Raw genomic sequence first — 21,308 nt, forward strand, 5'->3', positions numbered from 1 at the left:
CAGAGACCCCCATTGGTTTCTGTTGCTGGGCCCCGTTGGGCCGTCCTGCCTTGTCTCCAAGCTGACCCTGCCAGGCTGTGCCCATCTGCAGACACAAGAAACTCGCAAGCCACAGTGCTCGGGCACCGTGTCGTGGTGTTTTCTCTGGGGAGATGGCAGCCGAGCAGCTGTCAGCCTTTCTCAGGCACACACGAGCTGAGCAGCCCCGGTTTTGGGTCCTCCGTCTCCCACTTCGGTCTCCCCAGGGCAGCCCAGGGGGCCGTGTGTGTGTGTTTTGCCCTGGGTTAAGCAAGAATTTTCAGTAGGACCGATGTTCATTCTTGGGGTGAAAAAAATGTATTTTGATGGCTGCTGCAGTCCACACAGAGAGCCACAGGCAGTTATGGTGTTAAAATTGCAGGGTGGGGTGACGTGACCAAAAGGCTTCTTAGAGGGCCGGTGACGAAATGGGGAGAAGGCGCAACAAGTGCCCCGCACCTCATGGGTGCCACACGTGCGTGCTTACAGGTGAACGCCGAGTCAGTGCGCTACTCCATCTGCACCTCCAAGCTGCGTGTGAAGCCCGGCGACGTGGCTGTGCACGGCGAGGCCGTGGTGTGCATCACCCCCCGCGAGAGCAGCAAGAGCTCCATGTACTACGTGCTACAGTTCCTGAAGGAGGACCTCCCCAAGGTGAGGGGGCGTGGGTGCTGGGAGGGGCTTCATCACACTGAGGACTGAGGACGGCCCCCACTTCAGGCGCCTTTGTCGGTCCAGGTGGTGGTACAGGGCATCCCTGAGGTGTCCAGAGCCGTCATCCACATCGACGAGCAGAGCGGGAAGGAGAAGTACAAGCTGCTGGTGGAGGGTGACAACCTGCGGGCGGTCATGGCCACCCACGGCGTGAAGGGTACCCGGACCACTTCCAACAACACCTACGAGGTACCGCTTGGCCCCTCGTGCCACCCGCAGGCCCAGCTTTCCCTCTCCCTGCCCCGACCCAGGCCTCCCCAGCATCTTAGGAAACAGCCGAGTTTGCTTTGAGCCTGCTGCTGGGCAGAGGAGGAGGCTGGCGGAAGCCACAGCCCTGTCCAGATAGGGCTGCCCCATTCACCCTGCCCCTCCCCAGGTGGAGAAGACCCTGGGCATCGAGGCAGCCCGGACGACCATCATCAATGAGATCCAGTACACGATGGTCAACCACGGCATGAGCATCGACCGTAGGCACGTGATGCTGCTGTCCGACCTCATGACATACAAGGTGTGTGGGGTGCGGCACCCGTCTCCCCAGACCTACTTTCAGCAGAACAGAGCTGCGGGGCCGGAAAAAATAAGGTGTCGCTGTCACGCACAAAGCAAGCCGTGGAATCGGGGCAGGTGCTCTGGTGAAATCCCAGCGGGAGAACTGCAGCCCCCTTGGCTCAGGCCCAGGTAGCAGAGCAAGGCGAGCCAGAGCACAGCTTCTGGGGGATCCCGAGTTTCACCCTAATGCAGAGCCAGCTGCGGCCTATAGCCCCAAGATTGCATGGCGAGTTGAGTGTCTGTTCCCTAAGAAATCGTCCTCGCTCTTTCTTCCTAGCCGTTTTCAGGCAGAGAATGAGTTACCTGATCAGAAATGAGGCAGGTGGAGCGGCTGGGGCTGGGTAGTGGGCTTTTTCCTCCATTCCTCCAAAATGTGTCCTCTCCACAGTGCTGTGGGGCAGCAGGTGCACACGGCCTCCCTCAGGGACACAGGCTGTGTGCACTGGGGGCCCGCAGCACCGCAAGAAACCAGTGCTGCCTAAGGCTTCCTGTCTGGTCTTCCTGTGCATGCACCGTCTTACTATGCATGGACGCATGCAGTTTTATTCTGACTTTTCTTCCTTTGAGAATAGCTCTTGCTGTGTTGCCCGGGCTGGCCTCAAATTCCTGAGCTCATGTCTGACTTTTCTTTTCTTTCCTTTTCTTTTTTTCCTTTTTCTTTTTTTTTTTTTTCCCCCGGTACCAGGGACCAAACTGAGGACCTTGTGCGTGCGAGGCAGGCACGGCACCACTGAGCTAAATCCTGACCCTCTTTTCTTTTCTATTGCAATACTGGGGATTGAACCCAGGGCCTTTGCACTGAGCTGTAGCCCCAGCCTCCCCCAACCCCACCCTTTTTCTTTTCTTATTTGTTTTGAGGTTAGATTTTGTTAAATCACTAAATTGCCTAGGCTGAGCTTACATTTGTGACCCTCCTGCCTCAAGCCTCCCGCCATGGTGGGATTATGGGCATGCGCTGCTGCTCCCAGCTTGTGACTTTTTAATATAAATGTTCTCCATATTTTTGAGACAGAGTCTGCTGTATAGTACAGCCTGGCCTTGAACTTACTGTTAGCCCAGGCTGGCCTCGAACTCGTGGCAGTTCTCCTGCCTCAGCCTCCCAAGTGCTGGCATTACAGGCGTGCAGCACCACTCCGGGCACCATGTTTTTATAAATACTCATTTTAGTGATGGCACTGTATTCCTCTGAATGCTGAGCATGGTGGCGCACACCTGTAATCCCAGCGCTCTGGAGGCTGAGGCAGGAGGATCCCAACTTCAAGCCCAGCCCGGGCAACTTAACAGCTATTTCAAAATTTAAAAAGAGTTGGGAATTTAGCTCATTGCAGAGGCCCTGGGTTCAATTCCCACCACTGCCAACCAAAGAAAAACTGTGTTTAATTCTTTGAGCCATCCTAAGAAAAGAAGTGCACCCCTTTTTAAAGTTAGGTTCTCCCCCAGGCTGGGAATGTAGCTCAGCGGCACAGCGTCTGCCTGGCAATCGCAAGTCCCTGAGTTCGATTCCCGGTAACAAAAAATGAAATTGAATTTTAAAACGTTTGATATTCTCCATTCTTGGTCACACAGCATCTGGGTAGGAGTGCAGGGCTCTGAGTCACCAGCATTCATCTCATTACCGCACAGCTGCTTTGGGCCCTGTCAGTTGGAAGATGCACTGTGTGAGTTTAGGTGAGTGGCCGGCGCCCCTGACTGTGTCCTCTGGCGCAGGGTGAAGTCCTGGGCATCACCAGGTTCGGCCTGGCCAAGATGAAGGAGAGCGTGCTGATGCTGGCCTCCTTCGAGAAGACGGCCGACCACCTCTTTGATGCTGCCTACTTCGGGCAAAAGGACTCCGTGTGTGGTAAGTCGTCTCCAGGAGCCTCCCAGAGGCCTCTGTCACTCACACTCAGGCTGGGGCTGGGGCTGCCTGGTTTTTTTTAATAATAGTAAACCCATAGCCAGGTGTGGTGGTGCACACCTATAGTCCCAGCACTCAGGAGGCTGAGGCAAGAGGATTGCTTGGTGTTTGAGGCCACCCTGAGCTACATAGCAAGTTCAAGGCCAGCCTGAGCTATAGAGCAAGACCCAGTCTCAAAAAAACAACAACAACAAAAAACCTAGCTACTGGGAAGCCGGAGGCAGAATCACACATTCAGCCCAGCCTGGACACCTTGCAAGACCCTGTCTCAGAATTTGTAAAGGGCCGGGCATGTTGCTCAGTAGTAAGAGTGCCCCAGGCCTTGTCATCTCGTGCTCCAAAAGAAGGAAATCACAGGTGCCGGAACTGGGAGCCACTGGTCTTCCTCTCCAAAGCCTGCAGGAGCAGCCGCGGCCCCTTCTCCCTGCCTGTGACAGGCTGCTCTGCTGGTCCAGTCTGCACACTCGGAAACCTTTCTGTCCCTTGAGGCTGGCATCGGCCCTGTTGACCCTGCAGCCTCAGTGTGACCCAGGGTTGACACAGCCACCCAGGCAGTGGAGGGGTTGTCTCACTGTCCTGCCTCCTAGAAAAGGAAGCAGCCACACCATCTGCAAGGCTCGGCCTTGCGTGGGCACCGCATGTGCAGAATCCCCTCACCACGGGCACCACGGAGAGGCGACATACCCAGCCCTGCCCCAGTGAGGAGTCCACGGCCCTGCCCTCCCACAGGTGGAGAGGGGGCGCAGGGGGTGCTGTCTGCACTGGGGCTGCTACTGAGCGCTGGGCCCTGCGCCTGCCCCTCAGTCCCCAGCAAGACCTGCAGGCCCAGGGTGGCAGCTGCGGAGGGCAGGACGGGGAGGCTCAGTGGCTCTGCCCCAGCTCCCTCAGTCCCCCACCCAGGGCCCATGCTGGAGCTCTGCTTCCCAGCAGCCACCTCCTGTCACATTGCCTCCGCTTGTATGGATTTCCCAAGTAGAGGACCGCCAGGTAGGGCCTGGGGTGAGGCCGCTTTCAGAGCCAACAGCTGTGCGTCCCCCCATGGTAACTTCTCTTTCAGAAGGCACACGAGCATAGCACTGGTACAATGCTTGCCTAGCATGTACAGGCCCTGTGTTTCACACCCAGCAATTTAAAAGAAGAGGAAAGGAGGGCTGGGGATTTAGCTCAGTGGTTTTGGCGCCTGCCTCGAAAGCACAAGGTCCCAAGTTCAATCCCTGGTACCAAAAAAGAAAAGAAAAGAATAGGAAAGGAGACACAGACTAGGGTTGGTGGGAGAGCAGTACATCCCATCCCCTTTTTATTTTTTAATTTTTTTTTTGGTACGGGGGATCGAACTCAGGACCTTGCGCTTGCAAGGCAGCTGTGATGCCACTGAGCTAAATCCCCAGCCCTATTTTTATTTTATTTTGAGACAGGGTTTTGCTAAGTTCACCAGACTGTCCTTGAACTTGGGGTCACCCTGCCTCAGCCTCCCAAGTAGCTGGGATTACAGATGTGCACCACCATATCCACCCTGCATAACTTCCTATAATAAAGGAAGGTGAGGACGAGGAGTCTAGCTCAGTGCTGGAATGTTTGCCTATCACCCTCAGGGACCTGGATTCAAATCTCAGCACCACTATGAAAAAAAAAAGACCAGAGACCGAGGTGGGCCACAAAGGGGGGTGCAGAGAGAGCTGGGGAGAGCCACGGCCAGGTCAAAAGGAAGAGCTATCAGGCGCGTTGGCACACACTTGTACTGCAGCAGGAGGGTCACAGATTCCGGCCCTGCCTGGGCAGTGACTTAGCAAGACCCTGTCATGAAACAAAAAGGGCTGGGGACGTAGCTCAGTGGAGAGGCCTTGGATTCACTCCCTAGCACTGGGAAAAAGAAAGCTAGGCATGGTGGCACATTAATCAAGCACTTAGGAAGCGGAGGCAGCAGGGTTACCTGGAGTGTGAGGCCAGCCTGCACTACACAGTGAGACTGTCTGGAAAAGGAACGAAGGAAGGCAGGCCAGGGATTTAGCTCAGTGGTTCCTCTGTCTGCCTTGCAAGAAAGGAAGAATAGCAACTCTGCCTGAAAACAGGGCTGGGACCCCTCACCTGGCCTGACAGCAGTGAGCTGGGCCTGACACGGTCACCCCACCCCACTTGGAGATTGCCTCCTCACCCTCCAGCGCACCGTGAGCCACTGCTCGTGCTCTCCATGTGATGCTTTGCCTCTTTGGGGCCTCGTGAGCACTGAATGCAGCGGCCTGATGTGAGGCCACAGGCGCATCTTAGAGCTGAGTGGAGCTGGAGAGGCTGGGCCTGCAGGATCTGGCCTCGGCCGTCGCGGCCACTCACCCCCCAGTACACATGGGAAGGAGGGTGCTGTGTCCAGCCAGCCAGTTCCAGTGCAGCGGAGCTGGCATCCTCCCCAGCCCCCATGCGTTGAGCTCTCTGACCTCCATCCTTGTTGCAGGGGTGTCCGAGTGCATCATCATGGGGATCCCCATGAACATTGGAACCGGGCTCTTCAAGCTACTGCACAAAGCCAACAGGGACCCCAACCCTCCCCAGAGACCCCTGATCTTCGACACAAATGAGTTCCACATCCCCCTGGTCACATAGTCTCCATGCTGCTCTTGTCCTGTGGGCAGCTGACACCGAAGCCCAAGGCCCTGCCTATGCTGGTGGCTGCAGGAGGCCCCTGCTGTCCCCAGGAGTGGCTCCTCAGGCCGGGAAGCGCGTAGCCGGCCTGCCTTCACCAACAGACTGAGAAGAACAGGGTTCGGCTGTTTGTTGCCTGTCTGGGGTCTCAGCACCAGCCGGGACACGGGAGAAGGTCCCCACAGCCTCGCTCCGCCAGTCAGTCACCCTGATGTGAGCCGGGTCTGACCCCTCGAGGGCTGGGACGCTGTCCAGGTTTTCCAACCCTCAGTTATGCTGAAATCACCATGTCCTCCTGTAAATAGTGTCATTTATTTGTCCACTTGGGGATTTGGGGGCTTGGTTGCTTTGTTTCATTTTGGAATCCAGGAACCTAGAGAAACCAAGAAAGCCATCGTGAAGTGGCACTGAGAAACCGTGCCGTGTGGAGTCTGTCATGGAGCTGCAACTGTCAGGCGTGGGGCCCAGCTGCCCCATGGCCTCACCTCACTGTCACCTGACGGGCTGACAAGAGCCAAGCCTGGGCCTGGGGCCGCCTCCTGGAGTTTGTAGCATGCTGAGGTCGGGACCAGATGGCATGGCCTGGCATCAGCCAGCCGTGATGTGGACCTGGTCCAGGCCCTGTGCCGCCCAGCACCAGCCTCCATACCCTGCTGAGGGGTCTCCGTGTCGGTCCCCCTCTCCCAGCCAGAGAATGCACAGAGCTGGTGGCCTGCAGGTTCCCCGGGGTGGGGTGGGGCACTGCTGGGCCGGCACCAGCCGTAGGGAGGTATGAGACAGGAGGAGGGCACAGGGTGGGTGAGCCTGAGGCTGGGGGAGCCCCGCCAGCCTCCGCAGGCTCCTGGAAGAGTAGAGCTCCTGTGACAACCGGAAGCTGAGCCCGGGCTGGGAGGAGGCAGAGTCAGGTGTCCCAGAAAGACCCGCATCCAATCCTTGCTGCAGTTCTGCCTGCTGCCTGCACCGTGCAGGAGGGGAAGGAGTGAAGGCAGCGGCCGTGGCAGAAGGCAGAGACAACATGTTCTTTCCACTGAAGTTGGTGGGGTTGGCATGGGGCGGGAGGGACATTGGCAGTGACTTCAGCCTCCCTCCCTGCGAGGAGGTCCTCGGGGCCACCCAACCCTGCCTGTCCACCCAAATGGGCCTGTTGATGAGGTGACCAGGACTCGGGGCTTGGCCCTGCCTAGGGCTTCATATGCCTCAGGAAGTGGTGGAGACCAGCACTGCCCAGGCCAGGCATGGTAATGCACACCTGTAATCCCAGCACTTGAGAGGCTGAGGCAGGAAGATCACTGAGTTCCAGGCCAGCCTGCACTCCAAAGTGAGACTCTGTCTCAAAACCAAAAAAAAAAAAAAATGGAGTGTGGCCCTGTGTCCCACTTTGCAGCCACACCAGGCTGACCTGCGACCTCTCAGGGGTCCTTGGTGTAGAAAATGCCATTTCCTCTGTGCTTTCCCCTTGTTGAGCTGAGCTAGCCTGTGGCTCTTGACATTGGGAGACCTCAGCGAGGGCGCTGCTTGCTGCTCACACAGCCCAAGGGGGCCGCAGAGAGGAGAGGACGGCACACATGACCGCGGCCTTCCAGAGACCCGGCCTGGGAAGGCAGTCGCCGGGGTGGTGAGACCCAGGCACACTGAGGTTCAGGCCTCGCAAGGAGGGAGGAAGAAGCCCACCCCACTGCACACTGTTAAGTGGCACCCGGTGGCTGTGAGGTCCCCGCAGTCCCCAGGCCCTCCCATGCTGGTGGGTAGGATCAATGGGTCCACTGGCCCTCCTGGTGAGGGCTCTTGGCACGGACACTCAGGTGTGAGCTCTCCGAGGTGGGTGCAGGTCAGCCCGGAGCTGTGAGGATGATCCGGCCTGGGGCAGTGGCTCCACACAGGAGCCTGTCACCCACGGATGCCATCTCCTCAGGCCTGGCCTTGGGCTTTAAGCCAGGACAGACAGTAGGACCCGGCAGCAGTGATCCCAAGAGTGAGCTTTGAGGAGCGGAGCATGGTGGCTTTGAACTTAATAGGCAGCCCAGGATGGCCTCAAACTCTCAGCAGTCCTCCTGCTTCAGCCTCCCGAGTGCTGGGATTACAGATAGGTGCTACCATGTCTGAGTACAAAATTAAAATTTTAAATAAAATTTTCCAAAGGTTGGGGATGAGCTTAGTGCACAGGTCCTGGGTTCAATCCCTAGCACTGCCCAAACCCAGACATGTCCAGGAGGGACAGAGGAGAAGGTTCAGGGTGAAACTGGCTGAGGTGAGTCCAGCTCCACTCATCAGCTGCCCCACTGAGGCTGGGGCAGTCCTGGGTTCCAGCCTGTCCTTCCTGGTCTCATTCGCTTGGGTGTGGATTCCAGAGGCCGTGCCCTGAGCACAAGGAGCAACAACCCCAGCTGCCTGCAGGTGATGTGTGGACTCCTAAGTTGGGGTGCATGCTGAGCCTCTCTGCGCTGTTCCCAGGGGTGTGTAGTCCCCGAGGGAATAGACTTCACCACCTGGTTGGGGCATCTCCTGGACAACCTGGCATCTGGGCTGGGCCCAAGCTCATGGGGACCCTCCTGCCTCAGCCTCCCAAGTGCTCGGATCACAAGCATATAACTGCTCGGTTTAGAACATTTTTAATTGGCCTATAAAGTCAACATAGTCTCATTTTGGAGTTGTGGGTGGTAGGATCAGAAGAATTCAAATGGACAGATAAGATACGGGCGTGATGTTCTTTTCAATATACTGTATAACAGGCTGTCCCTGGAGCTGGAATTTGATTCTTTGCCTCCATAAAGAGAGGTTGCTGTCTGAAAGTCATCAGCAAAGAATCCAAGGAACTGGTAACCCGGCTGCCTATGGGGACAGAAACGAGCAACTGAAGGGTCGAGCTAGGGAGTGACTTCCTTCCCACCTGACGGTACTTCTCTAATTTTGTAGGTCTTGCCAGTTTTTTGTGGGTTTTTTTGGTACCGGGGATTGAACTCAGGACCTTGGTCTTGTGAGGCAGGCGCAGCAACACTGAACTAAAACCCCAGCCTCTTGCCAGTTATCTTTTTAAATGGATACCTCATAGGAAATCAAGGGTCTTGGAGAAGATTCGGATTCCTTGGTACCGAGGATCAAACCCAGAGCCTTTGCACTGAGCCACACCCTCAGCCGTTTTTACTTTTATTTTGTATTTTTATTTTTTGTTACTGGGGATCGAACTCAGGACCTTGCACTTTCGAGGCAGACGCCAGAACTACTTTGTTTTGTTTTATTCTTAGTACCGGGGATCGAACCAGAACCACTTTGAAACAATATCTCAGTGACTAAATTGTGGAGCTCAGGCTTGCAATCTTCCTGCCTCAGCCTCCTGAATGAATAGCTGGGATTGCAGGTTCGTACCAGAGCCCAGCCAGAACAGTATTTTTAAATGAATATAGGAAGGCATGGGTGCAACCCTAAATTGCCTCATTGACTTTGGGCTTGAGGTGAGCAGGCCCTTGGAGCCCTACAGGCCTGGATCGAATCCCCATGCCTGGCTTTTTGCTCCTGAGAAGTTGCCATCATCCCGAGCTGGCAGGTTCCAGTGACCCAGCCTGACCCCCACGCCTCGTCCTCCCAGAGAGAACTCCCGCACCTGCCCCAACCCCGGCAACAAGCCTGACCCCGTCCCCCATTTTCACCTCCAGCTGGGCCCCAGCCCTGGCCAAACACCAGAGCCAGAGCTAAAGGCTTCCAGCACAAAGCCAAAGCCGCTTCCATGTCACCATGGTAACCAGAGAGTTGCCATGGAAACTGGAGCGGGACCGGTCCCCACGGAGACACTGGGGAGACTCCAGAGAAAATCATTATCAGGTGGAACAGGGTGGGGAAGGGGAACCCCATAAGTCAGGGAGTCCCAGGTGTGTGCATGGACACCCAAAGGGAGGAACTGCAAGGGAGGAATGGAAGAGACCAGCTTAGAGAGACGTGGGCCTGTAACCTCTGCTAGCTCAGTCCTGTGTGATAAACACCTTCTGTGACCTTCAGAGGAGAGATCTGGAAGAAACAGGAGAGCCAGGTGCCATGATCCACACCTATGATCCCAGCACTTGGGAGGCTGAGGCAGGAGGATCACTGCAAAGTCGAGGCCAGTGTGGGCTACCTAGGAAGATCCTGTCTCAAAACAAAGTCATGCTGGAACATTTACTCTGTTTAAATATTTTATAGCCTCAAAGCAACCCTGAGGTCGGAATCATCTGTACCTTGAGAAAGTAATGACTATGCCCTCCAGCAGCTCCTCCCTCATGAGGGATGCCACTCTTCCCCAGCTCGGCTCCCTGCAGCAGGTCCAGGGTGTCTTGCCATAGATAGCTGAGCACCTTCGACAGTGCACTTCTCAGCTTCCTGTATCACAGGCAGTTGGGTGGATGAAGGTCTCTCGGGGTCACATTCCAAGACCACTAAGGATTTGCCCCAGAGCTTTGCCTGGTGAAATCCCAGCACTCAGAGGCTGAGACAGGAGGGTCACCACCTGGGATACAGGGTGAGTTCAAGGCCAGCCTGCACTTCCTAGTGAGGCCCTGTCAAAAAAAAAAAAAAAGATTTTTACCGGAACTTGAAGGTGTACAGCTGTGGGGGCCACGGGCGAGAGGAAAAGGAAGAGAAAGAGGTGACCATAACCCTGGGGACCTTCATAGAGAAGAGAGTGTGGGGCAGGGGAGGGAAGTGGAGCCCTGGGGCCCCTCCCACAACCAGGAGGGTGGCCCAGAGCAAGGCAGGGCCACATGTTTCACAGATGTTGAGAAACCGGGACCTCATGGTTGCAGGTGGGACCCACGGTGCTAAAGACTATTTGCACGCTTACCACAGGACCAGGCCCCTTGGCTTCTGCACACCCCGAGCCACGAGCCACCTCCCCCACACTCATTTCTCAAGATCCTCCTCTTGTGACCTCCAGGCCAACACCAGCTATCATTCCATTGTACCACGTGTGTATGCATTTGCTAAGGGCACAGGGCAAAAGGTTACTCATGGCAGTCCTCCTGCCTCAGCCTGCCAGATGCTGGGATTATAGACATGTGCCATCACAACCAGAAGAACAGCATCTGGCTTTCTTTTTCATAAGCCTTGCACCCCTTTTCAACTTTTTAAAGCTAACATTTCGATAGTAACATTTTAAAGCTGAACTGAAAATTTCAATAAAAATTAAAACATTGACCCAAATTCTACTTAGAATGTACAAGCTGAGTCAGGTGAATACAGAAAGCAAGGCTGAGGATGAACAGACAGAGGGAACAGAGTCCTAAGAGGAAAACTTGGTATCAGACAGGGAGGGAAAGAACATGTGCAGGAAATAGACCAAAATAGACCACATACTAGCTCATAGAACATGCTTAAGTAAATGCAAAGGAATTGAAATTATCCCATGCATACTATCAGACAATAGTGCAATAAAATTGGAAATCAGGGCCAGGGATTTAGCTCAGTGGTCCTGGTGCCTGCCTTGCAAGTGGAAGGACCTGAGTTTGATCTTTGGTACCAAAAAAAAAAAAAAAATTGGAAATCCATGGCAAAAAAACACAAGAACTTCATAAACACATGGAAATTAAATAACACCCTCCTTGAACAGCCAATAGGTCACAGATGAAATTAAAGAAGAAATCAGACAGTTTCTACAATTAAATGATAATGCCAGGACAACATACCAGAACTTATGGGATACAATAAAAGGAGTCCTGTGAGGGAAATTTATAGTGAATTCCCATATCAGAAAAACAGAGCAAGTTCAAATAACCTAATATTGAACCCCAAGCTTCTAGAAAAAAAAAAAGTCAAACCCAAAGCTTGTATGAGGGAGATTATGAAAATTAGAGCAGAAATTAATGCAGTGGAGACCAAAAAAATACAAAGAATCAGTGAATCGAAGAGTTGGTTCTTTGAAAGATTAAATAAAATTGACAAACCCTCAGCCAACCTTATTTTTTAAAAGGAAAAAAAGACTCAAACCCATGCAATTAGGAATGAAAACGGCGAAATCACAACAGATCCTACAGAAATCCAGAAGATCAATATGTGCTTCGAGAACCTGTATTCTCCCTGCCCCCCTGGCCCCATAACCAAGGATTGAACTCAGGACCTTGTGCTTGCTAGGCAGGTGCAGCACCACTGAGCTAAATCCCCGGCAAAGAACCTGTATTCTAATAAAAAATACAGAAGAAACAGAAGGATTCCTAGATAACATATGAATTACCAAATCTGAATCAAGAAGACATAAAAATTCTAAATAAACCAATATCAGCCAGTGAAATTTAAGCTGTAATTAAATAAGAAAGGAAAGCCCAGGCCCTGATGGCACTGTTGAATTCTACAAGAAATTTAGAGAAGACCTAATGCTGCTACTTCTAAAACTCTTTAATGAAATTGAAAGGGAAGCAATACTCCCAAATTCATTCCTGGAAGCAAGCATTACCCTGATACCAAAATTAGAGAAAGACTCAACGAAAAAAGAGAATTAGAATTACGGGCCAGCCTCCCTAATAAACATAGATGCAAAAATTCTCACAAAAAAAAAAATCTTCAATAAGATACTGGCAAACAAAATGCAGCAAATCATCAAGAAGGTTATAAACCATGACCAAGTAGGATTCATCCCAGGGATGCAGGGCTGGTTCAACATACACAAGTCAATAAATGTAACAAACCATATTAACAGACCCAAGGACAAATACCATATGATCATCTCAATAGATGTAGAAAAGTGTTTGACAAGGTCCAACACCCATTCATGATAAAAACCGTACAGAAAATTGGTATAGTCTTTATCTCAACCTGATAAAAGCCATCTATGACAAACCAACAGCCAACATCATATAAATGGACAAAACCCGAAAGCTTTCACTCTAAAATCAGGAACAAGACAAGGATGTCCACTGTCACCACTCTTATTTAATATAGTTGTGAAAATTTTTTTTTTTGGTACCGGGGATCGAACTCGGGACCTTGCACTTGCGAGGCGGGCACCGGAACCACTGAGCTAAATCCCCAGCCCTAGTTCTGGAAACTTTACCCAGAGCAATTAGACGAGAGAAAGAAATAAAAGGAATAAAGATAAGAAAGGAAGAAGTTAAATTATCATTATTTGTGGATGACATGATACTCTATGTAGAAGACCCCAAAAACTTCACCAAAAGACTTCTAGATTTAATAGCCAAATTCAGTGGTGTAGCTGGATACAAAGTCAACATTCAAAAGTCAATAGCAGGGCCGGGGATTTAGCTCAGTGTTTCCACTGCCTGTCTCACAAGTGCAAGAACCTGGGTTCGATCCCCGGTACCAAAAAAAAAAAAGCCAGATGCATAGGGGCTGGGGATTTAGCTCAGTGGTTCCACTGCCTGTCTCACAAGTGCAAGGTCCCAAGTTCAATCCCCAGTACCACCAAAAAAAAAAAAAAAAAAAGCAAAGGTATCCCTTGTTTTTGGATAGGCAGAACTAAATAATGAAAATGGCCATACTTCCAAAAATTGTTATACAGATTTTTTTTAATTAGGCAAAGAACTTTATTAACTTTTATTTTATACTTTATTCCCAGGCTTCTTCAGCTTAATTGGCGGCAAAGAATGAATTGTATATAAGAAAAAAACTGATAAGCCAGGTAGGTGTGCTGGCATACATCTGTAATACCAGCACTCAGGAGGATGACACAAGAGGATCACCGTGAGTTCAAGGCCAGCCTGGACTGCATAGCGCGACTCTGTCCATGGATTCATCCACTGATGTTCACAGCTAAATGTGATTCATCCACTGATGTTCACAGCTAAATGTGCTGTGAGGAGGTGGGGCCCTGCTGGAGGAGGTTCATCAGTGGGTCGTGCCTTTGGAAGGTACAGCTCTTGCTGGTGCTCTTCACCTGTGCTCTGCTTCCCAGCCACCATAAATTAAGCAGATTTGCTCCACCAGGCCCTTCTGGCATGATGTTTCTGCCTTTGCTGACAACCAGGTGTGATGATGCACTCCTTGTAATCCCAGTACTCTTGGAGGCCGTGGCAGGAAGATCTCAAGTTAGAGCTCTGTTTGGGCAACTCGGCTCTTAGCTTGTCGAGGACGGTAACCGGGACCCGGTGTCTGCTCCTGTCGCCTTCGCGCCCCCCCCCCAACCCATAGCTATCATGGTGAGTGGGCCTTACGCCAGGTGGTGTTTGGGTAGATGGGGAGAAAAAACGAGCCGGAGAGGCGTGGGGGTCCTCTCGTTAGAGCGAGTTGGGATGAACACCATCCGTTTAGAGAAGAGGCAAGGGTGGGAGTGGATGAGAGTGAGGTTTTTGTAGGGGCCTGGATAAAGGGAGCTGATGGGTTCCTCTCGTAAAGATGGCTGGGCACTGCGCCTCAAGACCCTGCAGTCTTCCAGCGTGTGCCCTCTGTTATACAGATTTAATGCAATCCCAATCAAAATTCCAATAGCGTATCTCAAAATTAGAAAAAATAATCCTAAAATTCATTTGAAACCAGAAGAGACCTAGAATAGCAAAAGCAATTCTAGGCAACAAAGGCAAGGCAGAGGGCATCACAATCCCTGACTTTAAATTATACTGCCAAGCTACTGTGATAAAAACAGCATGGTACTGGCAAAAGAATAGACTAGAAAATGCAGAAGGAACTCCAGACATACTTGGCCACCTTATCTTTGACAAAGGAGCAAACGCCTCCACTGGAAGAAAGCCACTTTAATAAATGGTGCTGGAAAAACTGGCTTTCCACATGCTGAAGATTGAAACTAGACCCATATCTAGCACCATGCACTAACCTAAAATTAAAATGGATCAAAGATCTAAATATTAAAACAGAAACACTAAATCTGCTGGAAGAGAGAATAGGTAGAGCACTTGAGGACACAAGAATAGCCAAAGACTTCATGAAGAAAACCCAGACTGCATGGCATGGGAAATAATACAAAGAATCAACAACGGGGACCTCATCTTATTAAAAAGCTTTTGCATAGCAAGAGAAACCACCCACAGAGTGAAAAGACAACACACAGCATGGGAAAAATTTTTTGCCAGATGTTCCTCAGACAAAGGACTACTGTCTAGAATATATAAAGAACTCAAAAAAATCAGATCCCCCCAAATTTAAAGATCTAATCAAAAAATGGGCATCTGATGAAGTAGAAACAGCAAATAAATACATGACAATATGCTCAACATCACTAGTCTTTTTTTGTTTAATTCTTTTATTGGTACATTTTAGGTATACAATTCATTTACATTTATCATTGGGTGTTTGTACCTGTACATGATATATCTTGGTTCTTTTTTTTTTTCCCCATTACCTGTGCACCCTTCACCCCGTCTACCCTTCCCTATTTACATAGACTTCATTTCCATTTGTTTTTTCTTTTCTCATAGTTTTTCTTTTCCCTCTTTTCCTTTCCCCTTCCCCTCCCTTCACTCCTTCATCTTTGGACCATTTTTCCTATTTGAAATTATCAATTATTCATTTTAATCATTTTAACCCTTGTTTACACTATCAGTTTCTCACACTAGTGAAACTATTTGGTATTTACACATGTGTGTCCTATTTATTTCACTTAAGAGTATGGCCTCGATAGGAATCCATTTAGCTATAAATGACTCTAGTTTTTCATTTTTTATGGCTAAGTACTGCTCCATTTTATTTAAAAACCACATTTTCTTTATCTAGTTTCCAGTTGATGGGCACTTGGGCTGCTTCCAAGCTTTAGCTATTACAAATTGTCCCACTATGAACATGGGTGCACATATATCACTGTGGTATGATTCTTTTTAATTCTTTGGGGAAGATACCCACCAGGGGAATAGCTGTGTCAAATGGGACCTCCAGTCCTAGTTCTTTGAGGTATCTCCATACTGATGTCCACAGTGGTTGCACCAGTCTGCACTCCCACCAGCAATGGAGAAGGGTTCCTTTCTCCCCACACCCCCACCAGCATTTGTTATTTGTTGATTTCTTGATAGCAGCCATTCTTTCTGGGGTGGAAATCAGTGTGGAGATTCCTCAAAAAACTACAACTAGAGGCTTCATTTGACCCAGCAGGAGAATCGCCCAGACTTCAAGGCCAGCCTGGCCTAGTGAGTTCTGGGAGACCTTCTGTAGTTGGCCTTGAACTCACTATGTAACCCAGGCTGGCCCCAAACTTGTCTCGGCCTCCTGCGTTCTGGGATTACAGGCCTGTGCCACCACACTCTGCTTCTGTTTCCGATCCTATAAAGGCACCCGTGCTGTCCTGGGCAGTACAGGCCCGGGACCCAATTACTTCCCAAAGGCCCCTGCAGACCGCAGCCGCATGTGACTTGGGGGGTGAAGTTTCTAACGTGGACTTTGGGGCCACCTTCCAGCCACAGCGCCCTCGTACAGAACATGACCTTGACCTTCCCGGGGGCGGCCCCTTTCTCTCTCCCAGGGATGGAGGCGCTGGCTTGTGCCCCACGCTCAACCCTGCCTGGGCAGAGCCCTCGCGCACAGCGGAGCGGAGCGGACCGGAAGCCACCTGCGCGGCTCCCGGCCCCCACACCAGGCCCGCGGAGCCGGAGCAAGGCCGCGGAGCAGGGCAGGAGTTGGTATTAGGCCCGGAAGTGACTCAGCCGAGAAACCCGCGGCTCGGGCCGAGGCCGGGCTCCCAGGGCCCCGCCGCGGCGCTCCTAGGGCTCTCGAGGGACCAGGCCTGGCTCCCGTCCCCTTACACGGCCCCAGCGCCGAAGGGTCCGCGGACTCTGCACCCCACTCGGCCCTCCCTACCGACTCCTGTGCCTCTCTGGGACTCTGAGGAAGAGGCGACTTCACGCCTGGAAACAGCTGTTCACCCAGAGGATAGAGGGCCGTGGCTCTGCCGCCTGGAAGGTGGGGCAAGCCCCTGGAGGCCCGCGGCAAGCTGGCCTTAGCGCATGTCACCTCCGACAAACAGTTCAAGATCAAGTTCTTGACTTTGGAAAACGTGTCAGCCTTTGTTTTGTTTTTTGTTTGTTTGTTTGTTTGTTTTTGAGACCGGGTCTCACTGCACAGTCCAGGCTGGTCTTGAATTTTCGGGGTTCATCCTGCCTCAGCCTCCCCAGTGCTGGGATTACCGGCGTGTACCACAATGCCCAGCAGTTCTTGTTTAATAGGTACAAAGTTCTGCTTTTGCAAAAAAAAAAAAAAGAGTTCTGGAGATTGGTTACACAACAATGTGAATATATTTAACAATAAAGTGTACTCCTAAAAATAGTTAAGATGGCAATTTTTTTTACTTTTACTTTTTTTAACTTTTACTTTTTTGGGAGAAGGGTCTTTTTTAAAAAAGTTTTTTGGTACATTTTAGGTATAATTATGATCACATTCCTCATTGGGAATTTGTACCTGTACCTGACACATACTGGGCCCCCCCCATTCCCCTTCCCCCCCTCCCCCCCCCCTCCACCCCTCCCTGTTTACAAAAAACTGTTTCCATTTTTTCCTTCTTTTGCTACATAGTCAAGGCTGGCCTTGAACTTTTTTGTTTTTTGAGTTGTTTTCTTGCTATATAGTTCAGGATGACCTTGAACTCGCTATCTAACCCAGGCTGGCCTCTAACTCTGGGTAACCCTCCTGCTTCAGTCTCCTGAGTCCTGAAATTACAGGCATGTGTCACCATGCCCAGCTGTAAAACAGTAAATATTTTTTAAAGAAGTTGAATATTTTGTGTTTCTTATTGTGGTACAAAGCTATTGCTTTACTGTATAAAAACAGCACCAGTCAATGCTGTACATTATAAAATGAAGAAAGCATTGTTCCTCATTTGCTACTGTACAACTGACACACACTCCACTCCCAGTTACTGGGGGAGGGGACATTTCCATATTTCCACCCAAATCTAGGGAGGGATGGAAGCAAGTTACAGTATGCTGTAAGGCTTCTGAGAACAATGTTAGCCTTGAATTACATAAATTCTTTGGTACTGGGGATCGAACTCAGGACCTTGCGCTTGCCAGGCAGGTGCAGCATCACTGAGCTACATCCCCAGCCCTTGAATTACATAACTTGTGTAACTAGTTTTACCGTTGGTAATTTCATGAATTCTAAAGATCTTATTTTGTGTGTGTATGTGTGTGTGTGTGTTGCTGGAGATGGAACCCAGGGCCTTGTACATTCGAGGCAACCACCTACCCCCGTTTTGTCTTTGAACTGTAAATAAAGATGGATCTAGAAAACAAAACAAAAAAGAACGTACAGCCCATGAGATCATTAGGGAGTTCCAGGGTATTCCTTCTAGGAACAGGTTGAGACTGGTTTCTTTTCCATCATGATATTATTGCCAAATGTTCTTATCTCAAGTCTGTCCGCCACTAATTTAACACAACTGTCTTACAATAAAAATTAAAAGAGGGTTAGGGGGCCGGGGATTTAGCTCAGTGGTTTCGCCGTTTGCATCGCAAGCGCAAGGTCCCGAGTTTGATCCCCAGTACAAAAAACCCCCAAAACCCAGAAAGTAGCTCAGCGCAGCCTGGGGCTGGCCTGAATAAGGCAGCTGTTCAGCGCCGCCTCCTCGGTTCACTGCGTTCCGCCCGCAACAGCGAGGGCCCCCGCAGTTTCAGCCGCGAGGGGGCGCCAGAGGGCGCGAGCTGCTGAAGAACTTGGGCTCACGGTCTGGGGGAGCGACAGAGAGGCCTGCGGGGACCCGACTTAGCGCTGCGCACTCAGGGCTGGGGTCCTAACAGAAGGGCAGCACAGAGCTGAAGGGAATCCCCTCCCCCAACCGCAAGACAGGGCACAAGCCAGGGAAGCTCTCCAAATTTATTTATTATGTAGTATTATTTATTTTTTATTTACTTTTTTTTTCCAGTACATGGGATTGAACTCAGGACCTTGCACTTGTGAGGCAGGCGCGGCTCCACTGAGCTAAATCCCCGGCCCCTGGCTATTTATTTTTGACACAGGGTCTCACTATGTAGTTCAAACTGGCCTTGAATTCACAACGCTCCTGCTGCGTCAGCCTCCCAAGTACTGCGATCACAGGCATAGCCACCAAGCCCAGCCTACTTGTGTTCAGTTGAGAGCGTCGCCTCCCTTCACTCAGGGCGTGGAGTGCCGGATCTAGGTCAGGCCCAGTGCAAGGAAGGCTTCCATTCATTCCCACCACGGGCTGTGCTGCGCCTGTCAAGGGCCAGGTGCCCCAGCAGGTGAAGAGACTGAGCTGCTTCTGCCTGCCCCGAGTTCTCCAGGGTTGTGAGGCTCCCATTGCTGCCCTAGCCCAAGTGCCACAGATGTGGAGCCCCAGAACCACACCTTTTAGTGTTGTTGCACAGCCCTTCGGGTCAGAGGTCCAGGCTGGGCTGGGCTGGTTTCTCTCACCAGGCAGAAAATAAGGGGGTGGTTTGCAAAGAATCCACCCCCAAGCTCCTCCAAGTTGGTGACAGCGCCTGTGTTCCTTGCAGCACGGGGACTGAGATCCCTGCCTCTTGCTGGCCATCAGCTGGGAATGCCCGCCAGCTCCTAGCACCTGTCTTCAGTTCTTGCATGTGGATTCTTGCTTTCCAGACCCAGTAACAGCTACTCCAGTCCTTCCCAATGCCTCCCCTCCTACAGCCTGAGAGAACTGATTGATTGATTGATTGATTGATTGAGATGGTCTCACTATGTAGTTCAGGCTGGTTTTAAACTATGTAGCCCAGGCTGGTCTTGAACTCATGGTGATCCTCCTGTCAGCCTCCTGAGTGCTGGGATTACAGGCATGCACCACTATGCCTGGTGAGAAGAATGCTTGTAAAAGAGTGTGAGATCAGATTTGGCTTAATAGGGCTATGCAAGATACTCTCTCAATTTTAAGTCCTTAACCTTAATCATCTGTGAAGTCCCTTTAGCTTGTTCACAGCTTCCAGGAATTTAGGGCATGGGTGTCTTTCGGGGAGCGGGCTGTGCATTCTGTCCACCCCAAGGATATAGAGAAGAAAGCAGGCAGTCCTTAACTATACTGGTGGACAAATGTTAAGAATGGCCGAGGCTCTAAGGTTCCATTGGCAGCAAGGAGCAAGAAGCGGAGACGTCAGATCTTTCTCGGAGGAAAGGGGAAGACAGCACTGCATAAGAGGGTTCCCACTCCCCGATCTGGGCAGGCCTGTGCTTGCAGGAACTTGAAGGGGCCTCAGGGCTACATTTGCCTGCTTTCTGAGCTGGGGCATCTGCAGCCAGACCCAGGAGGCCCAACTTCTCTGCCAGTCGAGGCAGGGAAGGGGGTTACTCTGCAGCCAGCGGGTTGAGCTGCTGGTACTTCAAGCTCCAACCTGCCCCCCGCTTCCTGGGCATGGGAAAGTCAGAGGACCCCCACACGGCGCTTCTCATGCTTTTTTTGAGGTGCTTTCCTTCCCCAAATTCTCCCTTTTAAATTGATATTGGTGTTGCATGTATTTTGTTGTTGTTGTTTTGGTTTGGTTTTGGTACTGGGAGTCCAACTCAGGACCTTGCAGTTGCGAGGCAGGCAGTGGCACCATTGAGCTCGATCCCTGGCCCTATTTTATTTTATTTTAATTTTTTATTTTTGAAGTGCTAGAGATTGCTCAAACCCAGGTCCCTGTGCTTTTGAAGCAGGTGCCCTACCACTGAGCTATGGCCCCAGCTTGATGATACTGTTTTGTGGTTTTTAATTTTAATTTTTGTTTTAGTTCAGGCTGGTCTAGAACTCACTGTATAGCCCAGGCTGGCCCCAAACTTGCAGTCATCCTCCTGCCTCAGCCTCCCAGGAGCTGGGATCATAGGTGTGGGCCAGCACACCAGCTCACTGGTACTGGGTGGTTTCTTTTTTTTCCCAATTTTATTTGAAAAAGTAAAAGTGAAGACTGAGAGAGAAACTGGCTCTGCAGCTGGGCCAAATAAATGAGGGAAAAGCAAGGTAAAAGAACCCTTGGAGAAAGCAGGGTGGGCTGTCGTGAGGAAATGAAGGTAGATCACAGCACAACTCTTTAGTTCATTCGATAATCACTTAATAATTTTAAAAGGTCTGCCAGGCGGGCGTGGTGGCGCATGCCTGTAATTCCAGCACTCAGGAGGCTGACAGGAGGATCAGAGAGTTCGAGGCCAGCCTGTATTACACAGTGAGACCTTGTCTTAAGCACCTAGCACAGGCCTGGTGTAGTGGTGGCAGATACAGCTGAGAACAAGGTGAAAGGGGCCACAGCACTCGCCTTGTGAACACAAGGTGAATGGAAATTTTCCAGCGGGGGGGAGTCCACAACTGTTCATGCAGGAAAAGGAACCCAGCTATGCAAAGCGTGTTGCTACATGCAGTGGGGGTTTTGCTCTCAGAGGGAGGCCGGAAAAACAGGAGTGCCCACCCTGCACTGAGCACTACTATGATACCCTCACCAATACCTCTATTTCACCCATGAGCAAACTGAGGCACGAGGGGCTCCCCAGCATTGCCCAGTGAGGAGGCTGCAAAGCCAACATTTCATGCTCGAATTCTGGGCTGCAGAAGTTGCCTGCGTAAGTAAGCATGATACTAAGGCGTTTGTACACCTACCAGATGCCAGGCATTTCCAAGGGCTCCATGTTAAGTCCTATCATCCTATTG

At 51.1% G+C, this 21,308-nt stretch overlaps 1 protein-coding gene across 3 annotated transcripts in view; it reads left to right on the forward strand.

Moving 5' to 3' along the window:
• The window catches only part of Polr3a (RNA polymerase III subunit A), a 46,658-nt gene extending 31,444 nt beyond the window's left edge, over positions 1-15,214 (forward strand). For 2 of the 3 annotated variants that reach the window (XM_004846377.4, XM_021259679.2), the window contains 5 exons: positions 508-672; positions 757-921; positions 1,109-1,240; positions 2,989-3,121; positions 5,625-8,543. In XM_004846377.4, coding sequence (XP_004846434.1) covers positions 508-672; positions 757-921; positions 1,109-1,240; positions 2,989-3,121; positions 5,625-5,773 — 744 coding nt within the window. In that variant the 3' untranslated portion in view covers positions 5,774-8,543. Of the gene's footprint in view, positions 1-507; positions 673-756; positions 922-1,108; positions 1,241-2,988; positions 3,122-5,624; positions 8,544-13,343 lie in introns of those variants that run through there. The other variant, XM_013072958.3, reaches the window with a different exon arrangement.
• The last annotated feature ends 6,094 nt before the right edge of the window (positions 15,215-21,308 follow it).

This window comes from Heterocephalus glaber, unplaced genomic scaffold (assembly GCF_053883595.1).
Source record: "Heterocephalus glaber isolate CG9 unplaced genomic scaffold, H.glaber_assembly_v1.0 deba00001497, whole genome shotgun sequence".
NCBI lineage: Eukaryota > Metazoa > Chordata > Mammalia > Rodentia > Bathyergidae > Heterocephalus > Heterocephalus glaber.